The sequence below is a fragment of the Cryptomeria japonica genome, unplaced genomic scaffold (assembly GCF_030272615.1).
Source record: "Cryptomeria japonica unplaced genomic scaffold, Sugi_1.0 HiC_scaffold_406, whole genome shotgun sequence".
Taxonomy (NCBI): Eukaryota; Viridiplantae; Streptophyta; class Pinopsida; order Cupressales; family Cupressaceae; genus Cryptomeria; species Cryptomeria japonica.
This window is the reverse complement of record NW_026729227.1, coordinates 22,832-49,984: the sequence shown is the minus strand read 5'-3', so window position 1 is coordinate 49,984 and position 27,153 is coordinate 22,832. Positions and strand designations below refer to the sequence as shown.

The 27,153-nt window shown below is 34.9% G+C and overlaps 2 protein-coding genes across 2 annotated transcripts; one reads left to right on the top strand and one right to left on the bottom strand.

Moving 5' to 3' along the window:
* Nucleotides 1–2,732: 2,732 nt before the first annotated feature.
* Nucleotides 2,733–5,655, bottom strand: LOC131045680 (peroxidase 2-like). The gene is made up of 2 exons (XM_057979273.1): nt 5,268–5,655; nt 2,733–3,058 (listed from the first exon to the last, which is right to left on the bottom strand). Exons 1-2 carry the CDS (start codon nt 5,653–5,655, stop codon nt 2,733–2,735), a joined length of 714 nt encoding a protein of 237 aa, XP_057835256.1.
* Nucleotides 5,656–18,026: 12,371 nt separating this feature from the next.
* Nucleotides 18,027–25,747, top strand: LOC131871382 (uncharacterized). Its single transcript, XM_059215981.1, has 4 exons — nt 18,027–18,222; nt 18,609–18,661; nt 18,771–18,834; nt 25,557–25,747. The coding sequence occupies exons 1-4, from the start codon at nt 18,027–18,029 to the stop codon at nt 25,745–25,747; spliced, it is 504 nt and encodes a 167-aa protein (XP_059071964.1).
* Nucleotides 25,748–27,153: the final 1,406 nt, after the last annotated feature.

Genomic DNA, 27,153 nt, shown 5'->3' with positions numbered 1-27,153 from the left:
TCGAACATCTAACAAAATTTTTCTATCCTTTTTTGTTTGAGAGATGTCCATACCCTATTCGACAAATCTCCCATTTTAGCAAAGGAAGGGAGGATGCTTTCACTTTTTGCATATGTCTACCAAAATAGTTGCAACTACAACATCTAATTATATTTATTTATCCTTTTATACTTTGATGAATCTCCATACCTTGTTCCAAAGCTACCATTTTGGCATAGGCAAGAAGGATGCTAGCAAAGGTTGTAGAAGTTGAATTCACACCTGTCAATTTTGCATTTGCTTGAAATTTTCTAAAGCGTTTTCAACATATCCATTCCATGTGACCACATTTCTTTGAGGCATTTTGAAATAGTTCACTTGCCTTGTCAATGCTTCCAGATTTTGCATATATGTTTATTAAAACAGTTGGAACTCTAACATCACTACGTATGCTAATGTCTACACCATTATTCAATTTCATCATAATTTAACCTAAAATAATAAATATTGGTTTTTATACTTTTTTTGTTTTAAATATTTAAACATTTAAATATTTAAACATTTAAATATTTTTTCTCTCTTTAATATTTCTTGGTTCTTAGCTTTTTTAGTTTTCATAAAACTTTAAGGTTTAGATTTCTAATATTACTATTAGTTTAAATTAATAATATACATAAACATTTTATAAATTTAAAGATTGTTTTATTTTATTTCTAAAAATTGTCACATTAATTAATATTTTGTACTTTTAATGTCAATTTTTTAAAATAATTCTTTTCTTATTTCTTTATGATGATTAATGTAATTTTATGTGTAAAAATATGATATACAATTTTTAAAAAAATAAAAATTGTTCATTTTAGTTATGGATGATATCTTTGGAACATTTTAAAAATCATTAACAAGTTATGGATGATATCTCATTAACATTTTAATGATAACAAGTTTAGGGAAGTGGAATAGGGGATCAATAATATGTGAGACCACCCTATGCAAAATTTATGCAATATAGTCACAAAATTGTCAAATCATCGGTTGATAATATGAGTATTGTGGTGGCCAAGATTGGAAAAATTCACCAAGATAGGGTTTTTGTTGACCTAGACAAGGATAAAGATCTAGGTTCTGAGGATACTTCGGGTCCAAGCTAGAGAACTAGGGCAAGTACAAAGAAGAAGATTGCTAATATGCCTCATGACATATTGGAGTTGAAGGAAGTGGCCCAAAGGATGAATCAACTTGGAGTTGAAGTTTCTGAAACTTTAAAGAACCTGGGTTAGTGTTGTGTCATCTGTTGGTGTTGCTATGTTCTTCAACTAGCATTTTGCTACCTTTTTTATGGTTTTGGGCTAGGTTCCTCTCTATTTATCTTCTTTTTCTATGAATCTTGTTGTTTTTCTTGTCTATTTTGTTTTGTTGAGCTTTAATGATACATTATATGTAATTTTATTCTAAAGGGTTTTAGGTCCCTTCAAAATCTGGTTTTGCCTTAATCAAAAATATTTTAAAAATTGTTTATGATCAGTAAGTTCTTATTGTTTTTAAGAATGAAGTTATTTGAGTGTTAATGTAGGTGTTTCATATAAATATATAATTAGTGATACATTACTATTATGATAAGATTAAAAATAATAATATAATAACAATATAAGATGATAGAATAATAATGTGAACTTCTATTTTATTAAAATTTGTAAAAATATTAATTATATAATTTTTTCTTAATTTAAATTTTTTATTAAATAAAAAATTATATTAATTTAAAATTTATTCAATTTTACATTAAAAAATTTATCACATCGATTAATATTTTCAATATTCATGTCAATTTTTTAAAATATTTTCTCTATTACCCCTATACACCCTTTTGTTAGTTTGTTGCATGGTTCTTAGTTTAAAAATATTACTTTGTAGTTCCTAAAATGTATTGTTTTATGAGTTCAATCAAGTAAATTATTTTGAATGAGAAAGTTGCCAAAAAAGTTGCTCTTTAGTAAAAGAATTCTTACTAAATTGACAATTTTTAATGGTGCTATTGGTTTCCTGCCTTCAACTGAAATAAGATTGATAATGCATGTGGACAAAATCCTAGAATTTAATATTCAGTTTATGAGCTTGATTAAATGTTATAACTTGTCCAGACCATGCTTCATTTGAACAAGTCCAAGTCTTGGCTTTGGTACCTCATACACACTCAATTGACAAAAATATAGAAAAAACATTATAGGGCATTTGAAAGTGGTTGTCAAGAGAAGTATATAAAATAATACAACCAGAAATTCAAGCTTCGGAGTAGCCCAATTTAAAAAATATTAAATTTAAATACAGATTTTATAAATTATAACTTAAGATACAAAATAATTAAACATCAAAAATTTATTCATAATTACCATGGTGGAACATTATCTTTGCATTTGTAAGAGGATACAATGTTTATTTACAAAATCATATATGAAAATTGCGAAGTCTTAATTTCCAAATACATATCATGTATTTCTTCCAATACTACATAAAATATATCTTCATTTCGACATAACTATTGCACTTGTTGAAGTCCAAGTGCTAATAACTACTCCAGCCATTGACATTCACATACAATCTCAATATTCCTTATCACTCGTAAGTCTTTTAATTACGATATTTATTTTGTGAACGTCAATGACCTCAAATCCTGATTTATTAAACTGAACCCTTTATATTGCAGTAAATATAAACCTATGATACTAAAACAGTTCATAACTCTGTTATGGCCATCAATTGGGCTTCCTACAGTTTTTCCGGATCTTTCCATTGCTATCAGTTAAACGACTGATGTTTCCCATTTTCACCATGGCAGCAGCGAAATCTGTGAAAAAGGTGTTTTGATTGGTACTATATGTTTTCACCTGAGAATCAGCAGAACCTCCATTAAAAAGCTGCTGATCAGAATGTAAAAGTCCTTTCTGGCTTCTCAGATTTTTGTAGTAGTTGTTGTCAAAGGTTGTGGGAGTTTGAAGATCTAACGGTGAAAGGTTACTTCTTTCAAAAAAGCAACGACAGCTTAATTTTTCTTTGTGACTCTGTCCCAATGAAGACTGTACTGCTCTCCATATTAAAGTTATTATTTAAGGAGTTGAAGATTAATGGGAAAACTAAAAGTAGAGACGGATTAATGGTAGTGACATCGAGCTACTAAGACGTCAGGGTCAAACGCGCAAAGAAATGCTAACAAATAAACGCCAAGAAAATATGGCATGTTGTTTTTGATATTTGGCTAGTACCAAACACTAAACGTAAGCCAACCTTCAATACAAAAGAGTCAACATTACATTTGCTAATAAAATTGATTACTGCTCATAAACTTCTATTGGGGGAGAGGGGGTTATTAGTTGGGAGGATCTTGGTATCATATGTTGTTTTAATATCTAATCTTATAATATATTTATATTAGATATATTAATAATTACTTCATATGTAAATAGAAACAATTAAATGTTGGTTAAAATGGATTCATACATGAACATAAGAGAACCTACTACTGTTATAAAAAATATATATAACTAGTAGTTGCACCGTTTTTTCGTACACTAGAATGCCGATAGTTTTTTTAGTTGATCGAATCAACAAATTAAAATGACAACAATCATGTTGGATTGTATCTTTGATTCTTACACAAAGAACTGAATGCACACTAAAAATAATAGTAAATTATTATAGCAATCTTTAATTATATTATTATATCTTTTATGATTTTATTACAATATATTATTTTTTTATATTGATATATTATTGTTATGTAATTACGATGTAAGACATTAATCTAAGGATCCATATTTTTATTCTTAATGCTTCTTTTAGTAAGCTCTAAAGAGATCAAAACCTTAATTCCAGGATTCTAATGTTTATCTAATGTATTGTAACAACACCAATTAAAGAACAAGGTGGAGAGAAGAAACAACCTTATTAAGAACCTTAGCTTCCAGAATAGAAGGAGAAAAATAACTTTGAGACAATATTATTTGCTAATTAATTAGGAGGATACACACCAAGTCTAAGGAGAAGAGTCTCAGAAATGGACTAGGGTGACTCAAAATCTTCAAAACGAGTAATTGAATCATCTGGATACATCATAAGATGGCCGAGAAGAGAATTCTTCAACCAAGTTGAATATAGCTTATAAGAACTATGGTAACAAGCTAAGGCCAAGTGACTAGTAGCAAAACATTGCCTACAATGGAAAGAAATACCTTCATAATCCACAATATGAGACCCTAACTAGTCACTAACATAAAGCACAAAATAAGTGTAAATATATTCATTATAAAGTAAAATGAATATGTTTCGTTTCACATAAAATATCATAACTATCTAGTATAACTGTGTCATTTCTAAAATAAGATGCTCAATTAAACAAGGTCTTGTTGTCATAATGAAAAATACTATTCTTATGTGTACAACTACAAGAGTAACAACATATGCATTTAGTAGTTTGTTTAATCACAAATATAAAAGGTGACCACAAGAAATACATTGTATTTTGCAATGAAAAGTGAAGGATTGTCAAAAAAAAATATGATAATTGAAAGTTGAATATACATTTCAATTTAAACAATAATATGTTTTTTATTATTATTTAAATAGTATTGTGTTGTTTTAATAACAAATAGTGTTATTTTTGTGTTCAACTATTGAGATATTTGTATTGGATATAAAAGTTAGAAATAACAAAGATTTATGATTACCAAAAGGTATTGAGATTATTTAGGTCAAGTATATAACCTATATTATAAATAAAAATATGATATTTTTCTAATAACAAGTGATATTTTTTGTTATTAGTATGTATACCATGATCAAGTTTTGATCAAATCTCTAAAAATTCAAGACTTGGACACTTCTTACTAGATGTGTGATGTGACAAGCTGTTTGATAGATAAGAGGTCAATTCACATTTCTTTAAAAATGGTGTTCCTACAATATTCCATGCAAATGTTACATGATTGCAAAGTTAGCTATAACAACTACTGATCCCTCTCTCCTAATTATTAGGACAATTTCTATATCAAAGTTGAAATGAAAATTCTATACTATTAGAAATTGATTTTTTTCTTTCCTTCTGATTCTTCTAATTCAATATATATCTACACACATACATATACACATACACATACACATACATACATAGAGACAGTGGTGACATGGATGAAATAGAAGTGACATCTAATTTCAGTCATTAATGAATAATAATATAGAAGTGGTAACTAATCGATTAAGAGCTTTGGATTCATCCATAAATTTTTTCTACTGACTTGACTTGATGATGGTCAAAAGATTATAGAAGGATTGCCCCATCAAAACAGCAAAAACTCCAACAGAACATAAACTTTTAAAGTTTGATTCATTAACTTTATGCCCAATGCCAAGTAGAGAATTTAGGTTCATTTTCCTCGTAAAAAGAACCCTCAATAGGATGCCGAGAATTATACGATCTAATTCTGCATTTTGTTTTAATTTGGCATCATTGTTGAAATGGCCAAGCAATCGTGTGGCTGGGTATGGTATTGAATTTTGATAGAGCAAACCTGTATGTCTTGATATTCTATATAGATATATTCGGTACTCATTTTTGAAATGCAGAGTAATATGGTCTTCTTTAGTCCAGCAGTCCTCGTAATTTTTATTAATGCCAAAGCTCATCGCTTTCGCTTGTGAGAACCATTGGACCTATTCTCAATCGGAGGGCCCTCACAACTTAAGGAAATGGTCCGCGAGAATGTCAAAAGTTAAGTTATTAAATTTCTTTGAACATCTAGCATATCAACAGTGATCTCATTGGCAGTGAAGTCATACAAGTATTATAAAAAGGGTCGAGCTACTAGAATATTATATTGATGAGGCGAACTCTCATAATCCTCAGCTGTTGTCAGAGGTTTCGAGATCTTGGAGTTTCAACAGATTCCAATTCATTTATGATCCAATGACTCGTAATCTAAGCTAAGCCAGCAACCGAGAACTCCCAATCTTGATCATTTTTTATTGGTATTTAACATTTTTATGCTTAATGTGTTAAGTTTTTTGTAGCTCGAAAGGTGTGATTGTGGAAGTTTCTTAAATGCAGTTCGTGTTGGATGTTCAGCAAGAGGATATTTTCTATTTTGTATTTATAATGTTTCTTAGAGTTGTGAGGTTATTTCCAAGAACGGTTTTATGTGTGGATAGTCTTAGTTGTGTAAGACAAGTTTCTTTTCTCACGTTTCATGTAAGAAAACTTCCAATTCGCATGTCATGTAAGGATTTAGTTCCTTTCCCGAGTCATGTAAGGAATGTTTCTCTTAGGATGTGTTGTGTGAGGAAAGTTTCACTTATCTTGCATAGTTGATGTTTTCATCAAGAAGGCTATATATGTAAGATCGTTCTAGCAACTACTATGAGATTCTTCTGAGATTGGAAGATTTGTGAAGTGAATGCTCAAAAGAAAATTTGCTCTTGACGCTGAATAGAAGATTCAACATTGACAGGTTTTTCCCCACATTGGGGTTTCCTGGGTATATCGGTGTTATCTATGTTTATTTGTTTGGTTTCTTTTGAATTTGCTTCTGCTGTTCATTTAGTTAAATAATCCAGAGTATTAATTGTTACAAATCAGATAGTTTATTTTCTATGATATTTGTTGAGCAATTAATCGGTTGTTGGGTTATAGAAATTAACATGGTATAAAAGCTCTAAACTCTGAATACAAAGCCAAGTTTTGTTTCATAGATTTCTTCAGATTTTAGTTTTCAACTTCTTCGAGGGCCTTAGTTTGCAATGGCAACCAGTGTTCGATATGAGGATAGGCTCAAAGGGTGCATCGAACTTCTTACAGTAGAAGGTTCAGATTACATCTGTTCTCAAGGAGAAATGGGCGTTGGATCTATGCTAGTACAGAAATGACTCCTCCAACAAATGATCCTATTGCCTAGATTCGCATGAGATCAAGGAGGCCAAAGCTTAGAGGATTATCCTTGATGGGGTAAAATATCATTTGATTCCTCATCTATCCAGGAAAGACACTACCAAAGAAATGTGGGATATGCTCACAAAAATCTATCAGAGCGACTATCAGAGTCATAAGATGATGCTCAAGAACAAGTTTCAAAACACAAAGATGTCCAAAGGCTAGAACGTGACCTCTTACTTGTCTAGATTGACACAGGTCAGGGATGAGTTGGATATTGTTGGAGAGATGATTGTTGAAGGTGAGGTAGTCCGGATAGCCCTAAATGGATTTACGAAGCATTGGGAAGTGTTTGTCAAATGCATTGTTTGTCGTGGTCGCCTACCTGACTGGGCGAGGCTTTGGGATGATTTCATCTAGGAGGAGCTTTGTGAAAGCATTCATCAGGGGGGCAGACAAAGAAGGTTGATGATGAAGAAAATCTTGCACTTGCAAGAAAGGGCAAGCAAAAATTTGGTAAAGGGCAAACTGAAGGGTCATCTTCCAATGATGGGAAGAAGAAAGACCTAAGTAAGATAACAGAAAATAGAAGTCAGTTGCATTAAGTTCTATAGAGGCTGAGTCCAAGTATATGGTAGTCAGTATGGCTACATGTGAGGCTATCTAGCTTCAAAAACTTCTAGCTGGTCTTTTCGATTAGAAGCTAGATCCTATGGTCATTTACTGTGATAATCAGAGTTGTATCAAACTCTCTGAGAATCCTATGTTTAATGATAAGTCAAATCACATTGAGATCAAGTACCACTTCATCACAGATTGTGCGGAGAAGGGGATAGTGAAGTTGCAATACATTCCTACAGACGAACAGGTAGCAAACATTCTGACTAAAGCTTTGGTGAAGAGTAAGTTTCTATTCTTCAGAGATAAGTTGAGTATTGTGCAAACACCTTCCTCACTAAGAGGGAGTGTTAATTTTTCTGTAGTTTGAAAGGTTGATTGTGGAAGTTGCTTAAGTGTAGCTTGTGTTATATGTTCAACAAGAGGATATTTTCTATTTTCTATTTAGAATGTTTCTTAGAGTTGTGAGGTTATTTCCAAGAATGGTTTTATGTGTGGATAGTCTTAGTTGTGTAAGACAAGTTTCCTTTCTCATGTGTCATGTAAGGAAACTTCCATTTTGCATGTCATGTAAGGATTTAGTTCCTTTCCCAAGTCATGTAAGGAATGCTTCTCTTAGGATGTGTTGTGTGAGGAAAGTTTCACTTATCTTGCATAGTTGATGTTTTCATCAAGAAGGTTATATATGTAAGATCGTTGTAGCCACTAGTATGAGATTCTTTTGAGATTGAAAGATTCGTGAAGTGATTTCTTGAAGGAAAGTTTGCTCTTGAAGCTGAATAGAAGATTCAACATTTACGAGTTTTTCCCTCAATTGGGGTTTGATGGATATATCGATGTTACCTGTGTTTATGTGTTTGGTTTCTTTTTAATTTTCTTCCGCTATTCATTTAGTTAAATAATGTAGAGTATTAATTGCTACAAATTAGATAGTTTATTTTCTATGATATTTGTTGAGAAATTAATCGGTTGGTGGGTTATAGAAATTAACACAATGTACAGGTTTTGAGGAGTTTTACATAGTAGTGATTATTGCAACATTATCATAAGGATTAAATGTGTACACATTTGCATTCAAGATGCATTTGACTGTATAAATGACCCTTTCATTATGATCCTAATTGGACAGAACCATGTTTTGAATTGAAAGATCATCTTCAAGTAAGATTTTATGTTTTAGGATCCAATTCTTTTATGTTTAGTTATATTTTTAAAAAATTTATAAGGTTTTAAGCTCATTTCTAGTTAGATTATAATAAGAACTTTTATTTGTAGATTTCTTATATAAATCTAATTATTTCTTAATTTTAAATTCATTTTAAGTTTCTACATATATTTTTGTCTTGTATAAATGTGTTGTTCTTGTTGAATCAAATGATCAATATAAAGGGCTCATGATCATTTCTATCTTAATTCTTTTCCATGAGACCAGTCTTTTCCTTATTCTATTAGTGGTTAAGTTATAAATTTGTTCATTAATGATGTGATTGCTAAAAGGGGCAAGCAATCTAAGGTTATCAAGTGAAAAGCTATATCGATTGTTAACTTAATTTTTATTTTCAATATTTTTTTATTTTTTTTTCATAATGAAATATATTAGAGAATGAAGAAACCATTTAATCCTAGAGATGGCTTGTAGATCAACTCCACATCTTCTTGTTGATTAGAGATTTAACAACCTTTTCCAATAGGTAGGCAAACTCACAAGATCACCTTACACCTCCTAAAAATTAATTGATCTCTAAAAGAAATTGAACTACTTCTAGATCTGTTATCAGATTCTACAATGCAAAGAAAAATTAATGATCTATGTAAATGTTTGACTTTAGTGAGATTTCCATTAATTACCAAATTAAACTAAAGGCCCTATAGTTAGCAATTCAAAAACATAAATCTAATTTGCGTTCAAATAAATTTGCTATAGTAAAATCCTAGGCTCATGAAAATCAAACATTAGCATTCAAATATGGAAATAAAATCATTCTATTATATGTTTGTCATTAGGATTTAGCTACTCAATGTAAGTGTCGATTTGATACACTTAAATTTTAAATTTATTTTACTTATATGTTTTTGTTGTTTATTCAAACAAAGAAAAAATGTCAAAGATTAGAAATGAAAAAAGGATCTGTATTGTAACATCACCAATTACTTTATTCATAGAAAATAAATATAAAACAAACCTTACTTTGTTAATACTACACAAAATCATTAACACAAAATAATATAATCATTTATGAATTACCTCAAAAATAAAAGAAAATATGTAAAATTAATGTATTACATCTAAAAATTCCATACATCACCTCCCAAAATAAATATTCACATTAAATTTGTAATACAACATGTCTTGAACTTCGATCCTCCTTATTAAATTTTAAAAACGGGTGTAATAGTATAACCTAGTATGGAAAACATAGAACTACAACGAGAATCATAATATGAAAATTGAGCTAATATGAGAAATATATGTAGTTTGCTGATTGAAAAGTTTTCAACACTTTACAGTGCTTTTGGGAGCTACATAAATATCCACATTAGGAAACCAAAAGAAAAAAAAGTCTACAACTATACAATTTAGATTTTAAATTGGTCTATGATCTTATAATTACAAGGTATAATTCTAAGTTTATAAAAATTAAATTGCGTGTCTTTATTCACTTTATGAATCTAAAAGAATCACAAGTGAGAACTCTCTCAAATTATAGAGTGGTTTATTAATAGTAACCAATCTCATTCCAAGGAGAGAAAATCATTGAAGGAGGGTGGCATTCTTTGTGAGCGGTTGTTATCTATTCACGTTTACTAATAAAAAATATAGGAGCCATTGAATAGCCTAATAATTATCATTTTCTCTCTCTTTTATAATTATGAGAAATCAATTAGTATATCCTAGTTAAACTATAAATCACCATGTGATACACATGAACTTGATTAATATGATATACGAAGTAAAAAAATTATAATGGATAATCGGGGTTATGTGAAAATTCCTATCATTATCCAAATAAATTATTTTAGTCCAAATAATTGGGGAATTATGATTCAATATCCTAACTTGATTTATACTGGTAGCGCTAGGGTTTCAAAAAAATTGACACTTAATTAGGGAACATAACTCAGTGTAATCTACTAGGTTTTCTTACCCAAGGAGAGAGAATTTAGGAGTGAGGATAAAAAAATATCCATCTTGATATACCAAAATGAAAGGACACTAAAATAAGGCTAAAATTGTCAACCCAAAAAGGTAACATAGTAAAAAATGTCAAGGTTAAGGAGATAGTGATTTGGGAAAGCATTAGAAAAGTCATCATTGACATTACACAAATTGTTTTGTAACCTTTTTAAATCTATTAAATTTTTGGGGGGGAGACCTTTTCTTTTTTAGAAAGGCAAAATTTGCAACTCCATATGGTCGCAAACGTATGCTACGCCTACACATGTAGTTGAGATGCTAACATCAATATTAAGAATTTTGCACCAATTGGAATCTTAAAATATTATGTTGATCAACAAATATTCTAAGGCAATCTTTTGATATTCTAATAGAATCTATTTTTTCTAGCGATCTATTATTATTTTGGCTAGGAGGTATATTCTACAAATATTATTTGATGTCATGATGATGTCAACATGTATCATCACCGTACAAACACATGTGCATGCCTCTTTCAATCCGTCAAAACCCTAATTGACATGAAATTATATTTTTGGCCATAACTTTGTCATACAAAATTGATATCATGCAAACAAGATATCATTGGAAAATAGCTTTTGGCGCCAATCTAGTGGTACTAGTCTTCTTTTCCAAATTTGGCTCCAATTTTCTATTCTAGTCCTAAGTATTCAAATCTTTAGATTTGTGCTTCTGAGGCCATAACCCACTCATCTCTGACTCTATTTTCTACAAACAAGTAGGCATTGCAAAGCTACTAGATTTCTCTATACAAATTTGGGGTCCTTTTTTAAGAATTTGTATTAGGTACTCTAAGATTTAAGATTTAGTTATTTCTTGGTTTTGTCATTTCTTATTCAAAAAGAAGGGTTGGTTTTTCTTCCCGTGAGGGTACAATCATCATCTTTTAGACTTCAATATTTACCTAGCACTTGCCTAATCTAAAAACTAATTCTAATGGTGAAACCCTTTGTTGAGAAACTTACACCCCATAACTATCATAAATGGAAGACAAATATGACTAGATTTCATTGATCTAGGGGTTTATAGTCATATTTAGATGAGACGCAACCAAATTTGACTCTTCAGTTTGATATTTTTTAGCATAGGGACAAGATGAAGGAGGTTATGGGTTTGGTTGGCCTACATGGTTTACACAATCTCTAGTTCCATATTGATTCTTGTGACACTCCTAGGGATATATGGCTCAAGTTTGAGTAGATTTTTGGGGGTATTAATGAGTTTTGTGCACTTCAACTTGAGACACATTATCTTAGATTGTTTATCTACTTCTTAAGTCCATCTTAAGGGGGTTGTTGGAGTAATTGGGAGGCATTATCTTATTATTTAATTAATTTGGTTCTTTAATTAAATTTTCCCTTAAGCTTAGCTTAGGTACTTTTTTATTTTATTTGATTAGGCTAATAATAGCTTAAGTTGTCTCATTCATTATGATTGTGACACTTGCTAGTAACTAATTTAATCTTGTATTAGGGTTTTGCATCTAGGGTATCATTCATCCTTTTATAAGGATTCATTCATTCGTTGTAATCATATCCTTTTATGAAATCAATAAAGAATTCTCACATTGTTGAGCATATTATTCTGGCTTGATCTCCATAATTGGTAGTGTGCTTGCAAAGCAATATTCACTTGTGAGGTTAAATCATCAACTACTACAATTATATAGTATATCATATTTATATTTAATAATGTTATAATAAATATATGTAATATATAATATACTATAATATAATATGATATTATTAAATATATTTATAATATTATATATTCCTATATTATCTTTTGTATATTACATTATATAAATATGCGAAATATAATTCAATAATATATATATTTTTAATGTAATAATAATACATATCTATAATATTATTTTATATATTTTATTATTATATGGAATATATTGTAATGTAAAATAAGTATAATATATATACAAAAAAATTAATATAAAGTCTCTCAATTTTGATCTTGCCAATAAAGCGATTTCTTCAATCTCAGTTGCTTCGGGTACTCTGGAAAATGACTTGGCTACTTTTCCCACTACAAACTCCTTTGATGTTCTTAATTTGGATAAAGTCATAGTGACATCAGATCCTGGGCCATCTTCGGCTCACTTTCTTCTGGATAAGGTAGAGGGTCGGGTGGCTTCGGCTCTAGAGAATAGATTTCCTACAGACACTTCTTTGGGCAATTCTGGTCTTCCTATAGTACAAACCCCTCTTTCTCCCACATTGTCAACTCCTAGGAAAAGAAGTTTTAAACCCAAATTTGTTAAAACTAATCTTGAAATCAATGCGGGATTTCAGTCAACTCTTCTTTCCTCTTTGGAAACTTCCAGAAAGAAGAGATCCAAAAAACCCTTTAGTCTGCCAGTCACAAGAGGCTTGGCAACTAAGCATAGTCTTCACAAGACCTTTTTAGCAAGTAAGGTTTCTCCAGTTTCTTTGGAAATCTTGAGGGGAGAAGATGCCTCCCCTTAGGGCCAATGAGGATTTTATCCTGGAATGTTAGGGGCTTAAATGCCCCTAACAAGTGATGCTTGATTAAGTCACAATTGGACTTAATGAAGTGTGATGTGTTCATTATTCAAGAAACTAAGTTAAATTTCTCTTCGGCTGATAGGTTATTCTCTTCCTGGAAAGCATGGAATTTTTGTGCTTCTCCCTCTTCAGGTGCTTCTAGGGGTCTTGCATTTCTTTGGAAAGATTCTAGTGTTCATTTCTCATTAATTGCTTCTTCATCCAACTGGATGCTTGGTCTGGTCAAAAGTAGGATATCTAACTTAAAATTTTGGCTCTTTAATGTTTATGGGCCATCTAGGGTTTTAGAAAAAAGAAACCTTTGGGAATTTTTGGCTTCCCTTGCTGCCTTGCTGTGCAATGTTTTTCTAATTTTTGGGGGGGATTTTAATGCAATTACTAGTTTGAATGAAAAGGCTGGGGGAATCATCCCTAACAAGCATTCTATTTTATATTTTTGCTTCTTCATTCTGTCTTTAAATTTGGTTGATTGTAAACCGCTTAATGGGACATTTACATGGACCAACATGCGTAGGGACTTTTGCCAAATTGCTGAGAGATTGGATCGTTTTCTGGTTTTAGAAAACTAGTCAGTTCAAGACAAGACTTTGTTTCCTTAGTTCTCCCCTTTACTGGCTCTGATCATCTTCCTATTCAGTTTACTATTTTTTAGGGTAGGGCTCCTCGAAAGTTACCTTTTAAGTTTGAGCCAATGTGGTTTCGGGATCAATCTTTCCTACCTTCATTAAAGCAATGGTGGTGTTCTGCTCCATTCTTTCCTAGATCCCATATGTTTCAGCTTGTTAAGAAGATGGGTTTCTTAAAACATAAGACTAAGGTGTGGAATGTATCACATTTCAAGAACATTTTTAGGGAAAGGCTAGGACTCAGGAAGAAAATGAACAAATTAATAAGACTATTATGGCTTTAGGAATGTCCTCTCTTTTGTATGATAGGTTGAAGTTGTTGAACTTTCAACTTTCTAAAACTTTGGCTAGGGAAGAATCTTATTAGAGGTAGAAGTCTAGATATCTTTGGCTTTCCAATGGGGATAGAAATACTAAGTGATGCTCTGCAAAAAGGGAAGTTAGATTAAAACCTGTGGTAGTATAACACACACACAAACAACAAGAAACAGGATTAATGTTAGTGTTATTCAACCAAAGATTAACCTAAGCAGGCATACCAAAAGAGATACTAAGATCATGCTAACATATTTAACAAATGAAACAAATATAACAAGAAATTTCCAAATGCCTCTCATAATGCTCTTAGCTCCTTCTCCTTTGTTCCTCTCCTCTCCAAGTTCCAAATTAGTGTAGCTCTCAGCAGTTTTTTGCACTATGGATGCTTATGGAGCTTCAAGATTATAGATGATTACTCTAAATGCTATGCAAATGTAGATAAAAGCTAATATTAGATGCTATAATGCTAAAATAATTTATTTTAGGCCAAAATAACAATTATATTAGTGGTTTATGCTAAATGCTCTCTAGAATTCACTATAGCTTTAATGCATACAAGTTTTCAGGATCTAGATTATGAAGAAATGGGCTTTATTTATAGGAAAAATAGAGCAATGGATGGTTGAGATGAGTAGTCTCAAAAAAGGTCCAGATTGAAGGGCTTAAGATCTATGTGAGGGTTTTCAACTCAATCCCAGGATGACAAGTGTCAATATGAGATAGGTTGAGAGGAGAGGGAATAAGCATTAAATGCTTGACATGACTTGGGAGTCAACTTGGGGGTTAAGGTCAAGGTTGGGTTGAGTGAATAAATTCTTTATTCAAAGAATAAAGCTTTTATCCAATGGATAAACTCTTGTGCAAAGGCAAAAGGGATAACCATAGTCAGAGCAATAAATGCTTGAGGAGACCTATGAGTGCAAGTTGAATTAACCATAAATGGTTATGTAAGAGCCATTAATGGTCATGTAAGAGCCATAAGTGGTTTGGAAGACTTTGGAGGTTAATTTGTTGAACACACAAAGCATTAAATATTTTTCAAAGACTTTGGAGTCTTTGAGAAGTGACTTAAAGTTGCTTAGGTATGTGACAATAATTAGGGGATGGATTAGGCTAATTAGGAAGGGTTTAGAAGAATCTAGAAGAGGGTTTAGGAATGCAAGTGGATTTGATGGGTGAGGGAAAATAGGATTTTAATTAAAATGAAATTAATTTATTTCAATAAATGTGTTCAAGTTGCATTTGTAGGAAAATGCAAGTGGGGGGGTTTTAATGATTTAAATAAATGTTAATTTATTTAAAAGAGGAAAAGGGGGATTTAATTAAATAAATAGATTTATTCATTTAATTGATTTGTGAATTTGGTATAATGAATTAATTAAAATAAATTGAATAATTTATTTAATTAATAAGAGAATGTTTGAAGATGAATTAATTAAATGTTAATTTATTTAATTGATGGCTAGTGGGTTTTTTAATCAAATAAATAGCAAATATTCATTTAATTAAACTGGACAGATTTATGTGACTACATTTGCCCCTCTTTGAGATGGTGCAGTTTATCGTGTCGTTTCAAAGAAAGAAAAATAGGCGTGTGAAGAAGTGCCCCATAAAATGTTAATTTAGTGGGTGATATGCCCCCTCGAGAGATGGGTCGAAAAAATTTCGAAAAATCAAGTGATCTCTCGAAAAAGAATGAAAATTGGCAGGGTGATAGAAGAGAAGAAGTTAGCAATGTAGGGGAAAAATAGAAGAAATCAAAGAGAAAATGGAGAAATGGGAGTTTCAGGAAGTTCACGAGGACCATGGTGGTGAGCGGGGGAAAAGTTACAGTGACGGCGAAGGGTTTAAATGGGTTTAAAGGGGTGAAAACAGGGTCATTTGTAACCACGACCATTGTGAATTTTGAACTCTGACAGTGACCTTTTGGAGGAGCAAGCAGCAGACAAGATGCGGATACCAGTAGTAGAGCACCGATTTGAGCGAGTTCGATGATTCCAGCGGCCAGATGACTACGGACCAGTGGTACGCAAATTTGAAATTTTGAATTTTATGCATTTTTGACATATTTTTTGCTGAGTCCAAGTTGAGTCGTGACAATAGCATTGAAACTATGTTTTGGCACTTTTGTCCAATGAATTAGCACTTTTGTGTCGCAATGGCGCTATTATACTGTTGTTTGAGCACTTGTGAAAATATAAGTGCTTTTGTATACATGTTTGAGTGCTTTTGTTGGTGTAATGCTATTGAGGGGTCAATTGAGCATGTTTATTGTTAAGTAGCGCTATTGCACAACTTTTATAGTGCTTGTGTTGTTTGAGCGCTTTTGCATGGTTGATTGAGCACTTTTGTTAGGGGATTAGCGCTTTTGTTTGCAAGATAGTGCTTTTGTTTTAGGAAAATAGATACCCGAGTTTGTGTGAATAAAAAATATCGTGATGTCAATGATGGATGGATAGGGATGTGAAGTGAGAGTTGTTTTGAACCATAGCAGCTCTGATGAGACTTAGGTCACTAGGATAAATGCCTGTTGAAGTCTAGGTGTGCCATTTTTGCTTACCTGTTGAGACCCGAAGATACTTGATCAAAGTATTTGTTGATAGTCTAGGTTTAAACTTTAAGAAAGTTTGAAACAAAACAACTGATGATGATTGATGATGCACATGTGCAGGAGGATCTATGCATTTTATAGTTGCACAAGAGACATCCAGCTACACAGGGGCTACACGATCGGCTGACAGAGGCCGAGACTGATTGCATTACAGTGACTGGGTTGTATGATGTGATGCACATGCCCATGATTCAGATGAGTCACGGTCTGATTACAGCCTTGGTAGAGCACTGACACAGTGAGACATGCATGTTTCACTTAGCACAGGGGGAGATGACAGTGACACTAGAGGATGTGTGGCGCATCCTGCATATTCCCATTCGGGGTGAGCTAGTCACATATGATAGATCATGGGGGACTGTAGCAGTGCAGAGATTCTTTGATGAGGACGTGTACATTGATGATGGCTCCATAGCGTAGGAGGATATTGCTGCTTTGTACGAGCCATTGCCAATAGTTTTGTCGGGGATTGTGGGAGGGCTACTATGTCCCGATAGGTGATCACATTGTCTGGCCATTAGGTTGGGACTGGTTATAGAGCAGATGATGACAGAGGATACCTGATTTGCTTGGGACCGTGCGTGTTAGCGCACATGTATCAGGAGCTGCATGACGTAGTGTACCATAGGAGAGGCTCCTTGGCAATGGGGGTGACACTGCTACATATATGGGCATGGGAGCACTTACTAGTGATGCAAATAGTGAGTCTTAGATTTTAGGTAGTTGACCAGCTTTATATGTTTATGTACAGCGGGATGATGAGTCAGCCCCACCTGGGGAAGTTAGAGTGGTGGCGGTGGGTGCTAGATGATCTGGATGCAATGATTTGGAGACCCTATCTAGAGTGTGAGCCCTGGGAGGATGATGCGGAGGTCTTTCCATATGTATTCATGACCTGATTCCTCATTGGGAGGACATGCTATCATGTAGAGAGACAGGTGCCAGGCAGAGTGATGAGACAGTTTGGACGGCAGTAGGGATTGCCTAGGGGATCAGGAGAGTACGCTAGAGTGGTTCAAGAGAGATATGCATGGGGCCCAGTACTTCCATATGATTAGGCATTGGCAGAGTTTCAGATGCTATAGGCAAGACCATGGGATATACGGCCAAGGATGGTAGATGTAGGGATGTCGGAGGAGTACCCGTAGTATCTGGTTGCTCATCTGATTCCTCAGATATCAAATCTGGCAGAGCTGATTCCCGATTTTGAGGATGATAGGGGATGGAGATGGAGGAGGAGAGGAGTTTGAGGACCAATAGTTGCTGGATGAGGGAGAGGAAATGGTGGAGATGGAGGAGGGGGGATGGTGGAGGTGGTGGTTTAGGCTTTCGGGTCCAGCAGAGAGGGAGAGGTAGATTGCCACTACAGATATCTCAGGGACCATTGATGCAGGGAGAAGTTAGATTGGGTGGGAGAGGTATGGAGAGGGAGATACCAATGGATAGAGGGGAGAGAGTTATTGGAGAGGGTGTGACAGGTGAGGCACCTATGGATATAGGGGAGGGATCAAGTGGAAATCTTCGGGACCATATGATATTACATTTGCAGACTCGACTCACAGCAACCGAGACATGGGTGGAGGATTTGGAGGCAGAGGTCATAGCTAGAGATGTGCAACTATTTGCATGGGAGTTAGAGCTGATTGTAGTGCTGTAGGAGAGGGATAGTGTGGTGGAGAGATTAGCAGAGCTACATGAGAGAGTCTGGGTTGGAGTAGGAGCACAGGGTCCTACAGGGGAAGTGATGAGACAATTTGGATGGGCACAGGCTGAGATAGAGTATTGGCGGGGATTATATGAGCAGGTGGTGCCAACTATTTAGCAAGCATTGAACTATTCCCAGATGCGGTAGACCAGGTCAGAGTGATCTTAGAGGATGCAGGGCAGTGGGGGCGTGATGGGTCCTCCATGGAGAGACAGATCAGGGGATGTAGGAGCTAGTGGGGGTTTGATGGGTCCTCCATAGAGAGACAAATCAGGGGATGCAGGGACTAGTGGGGGAGCTGGGGGTGATAGTGGTGCAGCATCTGGTCAGAGTGGCATCTGAGAGAGCATTTTGTATATTTTGATATTGTTATTTTTGGACTGTCCCTTGGATGGCTCTTGGTAGCCAATGTTTTGGACTTCATTGTACTCTGATACATGAGATGATACATATATGAGGAGATCCCATTTTTGGTTATGATATGCATTTTTGATATGTATGGATGTTATGCAGGATGATGATTTATTAGTTTATGCTTAGATGGATATGTGTATATGTATGTAGTTTATGAGATGATCCCTATATGCATGTGTTTATGATGATCTATTCGTGCATGATGTCTTATATGCATTTTGTATGATGTTAGATACTAACATGTGAATGCAGATTTATATATGCATGATTTGTTTGATGTATTGTTTTATGTATGTAATGCCATGATGATGATGTATACATAATGATATAATGATATAGATGGGCTAGATAGTATCTTGTACTTTATATCAATACAATGATGAGATAATGATATGCAATGAGGTGAATGCAATTCTTTGAATGAATAATTTATTTATGGATATGCATCTAGATGGTTTAAAATGAATGTAACATGGATAAACAAATGTACAATACAAATGTTTAAATGATGATGTCTAAATGAATGTATATGTTATAATGTATGAACCAATGTTTGAAACAAAGGGTTTTGATGATTCTAAATGCCTAAATAGGATGAAGTAAAATGATAATGTGATGATAATGCAACTTATGGTAAATGAATAACTGCACCTTAATGCAATTTAAAAAGGGATAATGAATGCAATCTAAATGAATTCTAAGTGAAATAAAATGAGTATAATAAGACATTAAAATGGATGAATGAATGCACTTTTTAACTAAATGGATAGATAAATGAATGTTTAGTAATGGTTAATCATGGTAGTAAATAAGGACAATTAATCTTTTTAAATTTTATGAGTGCAATAATGAAATGATATAATGATACTAATGCAAGTAAATGCAACTAAATGATATGAAATGCATGCTAATGAATGGGTAAAGATTAATGTCAATGCAACTAAATATAATGAAATGATGATGTGATTATGATAGATGAATGCAAGGTTGTCTGAACTTTGCATAATGCACTGATGATGTATCAGAGGACTCTATCGTGATTGTATCCAAGACCAAGCCAATTTTCACATAACTACTCAGATTAACTTTGTTCACATTTGCATAAAAAATCATGTATATGAGTGAGTAAATGGATGGGCGATATGCAACAGAATGCAATATAAACAGATGAGATGGAATGATGATCCATAGTGCTCTATTTTCATCAAATGTTGAGCTTTAAAATGTTTGAATAGAATACAAGCAACTTGACATAATGATTCAAGATGACTTGAGTATTCCTTTCATGGATTTTTGATATAGCAAGTTAATACAAACAACTTGATATAATGGGTCAGGTTGACCAGAGTATTGCTTGTGGAATAGACAAGGATCATCTCTTTTCATGCATGACTTGGATTGTCCTCCTTGATCTTAGGCTGATCATATCCTAAGACAAGTTCATACCATAATAAGAGATAAAACCTTTAGCCAGTTTGGATGAGGTGGGAGGAACCAAAGAAAGAGCATTGTGCTTGAAAGCCAACAACATACATAAAGAATAAAGAATATGGATCCTCGATAATGGTTCATGTTTAGATGGTCGAGGTATACACTGTAGTCAGCAAGCTGTAATCATCTATGACTGCATTTCGCATAAGATCATGTAACTTAGTGAACTTCCCACGTAGACACCATTAGTACATGCCCCAAAATTTTATCGGAATAAATTGCAGAAGATACACAAACAATGCTGTAAGAACCTGATATGAATAACCCACAAATCAACCAAGTATTTGATAGCTTAAACAAAATTTTCTTGTCAAAGAAAAAAATGTCATCTTGTCTTTGTTTTTGGTAAGGAAGGATGCATCCTTGTTGAAGACAGTTTGAGTGTTTGATGTTGATTGTTTGGTTGATTTGATAAGTGGTCATTTTGTGGAGTATATCACAATGTTTTGCATGGTATCTGCCCAGATGAGTATGTACAATGTGCTACCATGTTTGTATTTGATTTTGATGTTTTCTATTATTTTTGGATTTTGTGATTTTGAATGTTTTTGGTATTTTGATGATTGTTTTGAATGTTTTTTGGATTTTTGATGATTGTTTTGAATGTTTTTTGGATTTTCGATGATTGTTTTGAATGTTTTTGGATTTTGTGAGATAGTTTCGAATGATGAACCCAATGAATCACAAGTAATGTAAAATCCACTTCCATAAAAAATAGGGTAAGGGTATTGCCCCCAGTTTAGACATGACTATGAAAAAGCGGGATGCAAGACACATGAAGTTCTTTCTCTCGATTGCAGATCAATATCAAGCCATAGTTTGGATGGATGGATGTATGTATGTAATGAATGTGATCGCAACATGCCTGAAAGATAATGGAGCCATAGCCTTTACGAGTGGCACCTATTTGCCAGGTTTTCACCATTGCACTTACCCAAGGTGCCACCGGAGTGGTTGTTCACCGTTTGGATGCATGAGCTTTCTTTACTATTTTAATGTTTTTGTTTTTGTTTGTTTGTCTGTTTTTTATTTTTTTGTGTATTTCTTCAGGACATTTTTCTGAATGTTTTTGGTATTCTTCTGGTATGTATGGGAGCCCGATGCTCTGTACAAATTAGGTATAAAACTGTTTGAGGTGCATGCTATTGATCGGATCTGCTAGCGGTTCTCCTTCTGAAGTAGCCAACTGATATGCCCCAAACCCAAACATAGCAGTGATAACATATGGACCCAGCTAGTTTGATTCAAACTTTCCCTGATGTTCTCAGTTGGGTTGGTTACAAGGATTCTCTCGTAGAACAAGATCACCTACCTCAAATGTACAAGGTCTAACCCAATGATTATAGATTATGCTCATGCGCTGCTGATAGGCTTTGAGGTGGTTGTATGTAGCTCGTCGCTTCTCATCAAGTAGCTCTAAGTCCTGAAGACATGATACCCTGTATGCTTCATCATCTATTAGATTATGCAAGGAAACTTGTAGTGAAGGTATCTCAACCTCAATAGGTAAGATAGCTTTGGCACCATAGACTAGTGAGTAAGGAGTTGCGCCTGTAGGGGTTCGAATGCTAGTTTGATATGCCCATAGTGTTGGATTTAGTTGAACATGCCAATCATGGCCGGCATCATTGACTATCTTCATAAGGATTCTCAATATGTTCTTATTTGATGCTTCAGCCTGACCATTGCCTTGTGGGTAATAGGGGGTGGAAAAGTGGTGTTGGATGTGAAACTTCTCACAGAATTCATGGACATCTTGAATTTTGAAAGGGAGCCCGTTATCTATGATGATGGACATGGGTACACCATACCGGCAGATGATGTAATTAAGAATGAATGAGGCGATCTGCTTGCTGATGACTTGGGTAAGTGGAATAGCTTCGATCCACTTTGTGAAGTATTCGGTGGTGGTAATAATGAATTTGTGGTTGTTGGATGAAGATGGATGGATTTTACCCACAAGGTCAAGTCCCCATTGACAAAAGGGCCATGGTGTTGTGATTGGTTGCAATTCTTGTGCTAGTGCATGTATCAGGTCTCCATGAACTTGATATTTCTTACATTTTCTGACAAAGTAGTAGGAGTCTTTTTCTATGGATGGCCAATAGTATCCAGCTCATATGATCTTTTTGGCTAGTGACGGGCCACTTGAGTGAGTCCCACAAATTCCTTCATGTACTTCTTCCAAGGCCTTTGTTATCTCATCTTGTTCCAGACATCGAAGGAGAGTACCATCAAGACTGCATCAGTATAGGGTTTCAGCAATAATGGTATATCGAGCAGTTTGGCGAATGAAGGTTTTATGTTGGTTATTCGATTGGTTAGGAGGAAGTGTGTGATCATGGAGATAGGTGTAGAGCTCACTGTACCATGGGGATTCAGAACCAACAAGGTGACATATCATCTCAGATTTGGGGATATCATAAGCGGGAATCCAAAGCTGTTCGACCAAGAACTCATAGCGTGTTGAATTTTTTGAAAGATCTAGGAGAGATGCAATAGTAGCCATAGCATCAGCGGCTCGATTCTGATCTCTAGGTATCTGCTCAAAGGTGATAGTAGTAAATGATGCCTTTAGATTGTCCACCATTTACTTGTATGGCATGAGTTTATCATCTTTAGTCTGATATTCATCAGTTGCTTATCAAATGACCAGTTGGGAGTCGCCATATACTTGAAGCTCTTGTAACTTCCATTGTATGGCTAGCCTGAGTCCCGTGATCAAAGCCTCATATTTAGCTATGTTGTTTGTGCATGGAAATGTGAGCCTATAAGACTCCGGGATGCTGTCACCTTGAGGTGTGATAAACAGAATGCATGCCCCCGAGCCATGCCTAGTGTATGAACCATCAAAGTATAGCTTCTATGGCTATACTTCTGTGATCATTAATATCTCTTCATCTAGAAAATTGGAAATGAGGTGATGATCACCTTTGAGGGGTGCATCGGCCAACTGATCTGCAATAACTTTCCCTTTGATAGCCTTATGGTCCACATACTCGATGTCAAATTCACTAAGAATCATGACCCATTTGGCCAAGCGGTCTGTCAATGCTACTTTGCTGAGTAAGTACTTGAGTGGATCAATCTTTGCAATGAGTTGTACCTTGTGAGTTAATAGATAGTGCCTTAGTTTAGTGGCTACCAAGATTACTGCTAGGCAAGCTCACTCAATAGGGTTGTAATTGAGTTCATTGCCAACCAGCGTGCGAGAAATGTACTAAATAGCACACTCTTTCCCTTTTGCATTATGTTGTGCCAGTAGTACACCCAAAGCTATATTAGTTGCTGAAATATAGAGTAGTAGAGGCCTACTTGGATCTGGTGGGATCAGCAATGGCATATTCATGAGATAATCTTTAAACATTTGAAATTCTTGCTAGCATCTAGCATCCCACTGAAAGTGGATGTTTTTGTGTAGCAGGTGTGTGAATGGGTGACACTTATCAGCCAGTTGTGTAATGAATCTACAGATAGATTGGAGCCACCCTTGTAATGTCCTTAGCTGACTGATGTTCTTCGGAGGTGGCATGTCCATGATTGCTTTGACCTTTGCTAGGTCAACCTCAATGCCTTTGCTTGAGACAATGTATCCGAGAAGCTTCCCTGAGGTTACTCCAAAGACACATTTCTTTGGGTTGAGTCGAACATGATATTGTTCTAATCTATCAAATATTTTCTCTAATATGTCCAGATGACCTTCTCTTGTGAGTGATTTTGCTACTAATCATCAACATAATCTTCCATTATGGTATGCATCATATCATGAAAGATAGTAGTCATTGCTCGTTGATAGGTTGCTCCCACATTTTTTAGACCAAAAGGCATTATGTTCTAGTAGTATGTGCCCCATGGACATGTGAAGGTTGTCTTGTGCTGATCTTTTGGTGTGATTTTTATCTGACTATACCCTAAAAATCCATCCATGAGTGAAAGCATGGTATGTCCTACTGTTAGGTCTACTATGATGTCGATATTTGGTAGGGGGAAGTCATCCTTAGGACATGCTTTGTTTAGATCTCTAAAGTTAGTACAGATACGGATGCCCCCATTTGGTTTGCCGATAGGCACAATGTTGGATATCCAATCCGCATAATCAATGGGTCGAATGAAGCTGACATCCAGGAGTTTCTTAAGTTCTGCTTTGACTAGGATGACAATCTGAGGATGCATCTTGTGAAGCTTCTGCTTGACAAGTTTAGCTCCTTCTACTACTGTGAGGTGATGCATGACTAAATCCAAATCAAGACCAGGCATGTCTGCATATGACCATGCAAAGTTGATCTTGCATTTTTGGAAGAATTTGACAAACTTGGGCTATTCCTCTGGAGTCAAAAGAGATGCCAGATGTATGTGGTGAGGCATTTTAGGAGTCCCCACATTGTATTCTTTTGTTTCCTTGATTAGAATCAGTGATCTTTCCTGTTGTGTACTAGACAGAAGGTTGTCAAACCTTTCATCCTCGAGCACCTCAGAGAGATTTTCACCATTGGATACACTTTCTTTTTACTTTTGTGGGATCAAACAATGCCACAGTGTGGTTTTCACTAGAAGATCCATGTTTTATTGTTATATTTTTGCAACTGAAAGGTTTGGCATCTGCCCTAAAGTATGTTGCGCTATTAAGTTCTATGGTGAATCCAGCTTTGTGATCCCCGCTTGGTATGTTATCTCGTAATTCCAAGAAGTCAATGATTGCCTCGTCATTTTGGAAATGGTCAAGACATGAGGGATTAGGTTGGTTCCATTCGATGAGTTCAGGATGGATAATGGGCATTACCTCATCGATTAAGTTAAGTTTGTGTGATGTGTCAATGAGGGTTAATACGTTGTGGTGAAGGTCATTGATGGTACTCTCCCTATCAGAATTAGGCATAGGATGTGATGTAGGGTCTGTGGAAGAAGTTTCTAGTTTAGGAACCTAAGAGATCTTTATCTGTGCTTCTCCGTAAACAGGGATGTCTTTGTGGGGTGGAGGGGGTGATGTGTCTTCCTCATCTAAAGTATTCAGATGTACTGAATCAAACTCCCATTCATGTGAGTCAGTTTCAGAGTCACTTTCCAGGATCCAGTTGCTATACCATACAGGGATACCTCTTGAGTTAAACACTGCAGGGGTGATCGGCTGATGTATCATTGTAGATGAGATGATTGGTGCTGGAGGAAGAATTATGGGGATCAATGAATCTGATACAAGGAGTGTTGGTAGTGTTGAATCCTCTTCTTCTACTGGAACCGCTGGTGTTGTAAATACTGCTGGGAATTTGGATAGAGTTGCTGCTGCTAAGGGGACTATTGATGTTATGACTATTGCTGATGGTGTTGCTGGGTGAATTGATGGGACGACTGGCATTGCAGATGGTTTTGCTGGGATTTTTAGTTTCAATGGGACAGTTGTTATGTTATGGGGTGCTGCTTTTATAATCAAAGGTGGCCTTTTTGTAGTAGGTTGATATAGTGGTTTGCTGGGTTTCCCTTTGAATTTGAGCTTAGGAAAGATCTCCTTTTGAAAGCCTAAGCCTGTGTTATCTTTAGGCTTCATTTCTATCTGCAGTGGCTCATGTCATCCTTGCTTAAAACACCCTAAAGCACTTTGACCATCATATCCCATTCTTTGCATAATGAGAAGATCTTTGCCATATTGATCTGTGGGGAGTTTAGCTTGCAGAATGTTGGTGGTGATAGGATCCTTGTAGATCCATTCTGCTATGTCTTCATTGTTGGTTTCTTCTTCTTGACTCTTTCCAAGGATGAAAGGCATCAATGTACAAGCTGGTGTGACCAGTGATGTCTAAAGCACTTGTTGAGGTTTGCCATGTGTTTTAGGAGAAGTGGGCATTTATCCAACACAAAAGAGTTGGCTTAGATTATATTCTCTAGGACCTTCCTCTGCAATTTTCATTTTGAGCTTCTCTTGCTTAGGTATAAGAGTGTTTGAATTGGAAAGAGAGGCGGGACTTATGTATGACGTGGAGGAGATGGCTTCTCTATTGTTGGGAATAGTAATCTTTGGTTGATGATTTATGTTGTGATAATATGCAAAGGGGTTTGCATCGCTCAGGATTGTGTTTTCTGTACCATTATGTGGGAACTTGATACACTGATGGTAAGTGGATGGAACGGCTTGCATGGCATGTATCCAAGGTCTTCCCAACAACAAATTGTATGGCATAGGAAGCTCCAGAAACTAACATATGATATGCTTCACCATAGGGCCTACTCGGATTGGTAGTACAATAGCTCCTTTGGATGAACGCTCTGCATCATCATAAGCTTTGATTGTGATCTTCTTGTGAGGATCCACTGATTCAATTGCATATCCCAATGTAGTGACTAATTGGAGTGTACAAATATTCAGGCTTGGTCCATTATCGATCAAGACTCGCTTGATCCTATGCTGATTGATAAATCCTTCAATGTGTAGTGAGGCGTTATGTGGTTGCTGGAAGGAAGAGTTGTCACTTTCAAAGAAAGTGAGACAAGGTGATGGCTTTAGACTTCCAACCATGGCTTGGAACTGATCTATATTCAAGTTAGCAAGGACTGACACCTCTTGGAGAGCTTGATCCAAGATTGTTTTATGAGATGGAGATAGGCATAATAGCTCTAAGATGGATACCTGTGCAGGCATTTTATCTAACTGGTCCAAAAGGTTATACTATTTGGGGATAGATGGGGTGCCTTGTGGAGCTACTTTTATGGTAATCTTGCTGCGACATTTAACAACATTGCAAGTGGA

What these genes read in the sequence shown, in the direction of transcription:
- LOC131045680 (XM_057979273.1), bottom strand. Translation starts at nt 5,655, where the DNA reads ATGAGCTTTGGCATTAATAAAAATTACGAGGACTGCTGGACTAAAGAA. An exon ending in TTTGACCATCATCAAGTCAA is followed by an intron (nt 3,059 to 5,267) that starts GTCAGTAGAAAA and finishes TATGGAGAGCAG; the next exon opens with TACAGTCTTCATTGGGACAG.
- LOC131871382 (XM_059215981.1), top strand. Translation starts at nt 18,027, where the DNA reads ATGGAGATGGAGGAGGAGAGGAGTTTGAGGACCAATAGTTGCTGGATG. An exon ending in TCCCAGATGCGGTAGACCAG is followed by an intron (nt 18,662 to 18,770) that starts GTCAGAGTGATC and finishes GGTCCTCCATAG; the next exon opens with AGAGACAAATCAGGGGATGC. An exon ending in TGATAGTGGTGCAGCATCTG is followed by an intron (nt 18,835 to 25,556) that starts GTCAGAGTGGCA and finishes GTATCATTGTAG; the next exon opens with ATGAGATGATTGGTGCTGGA.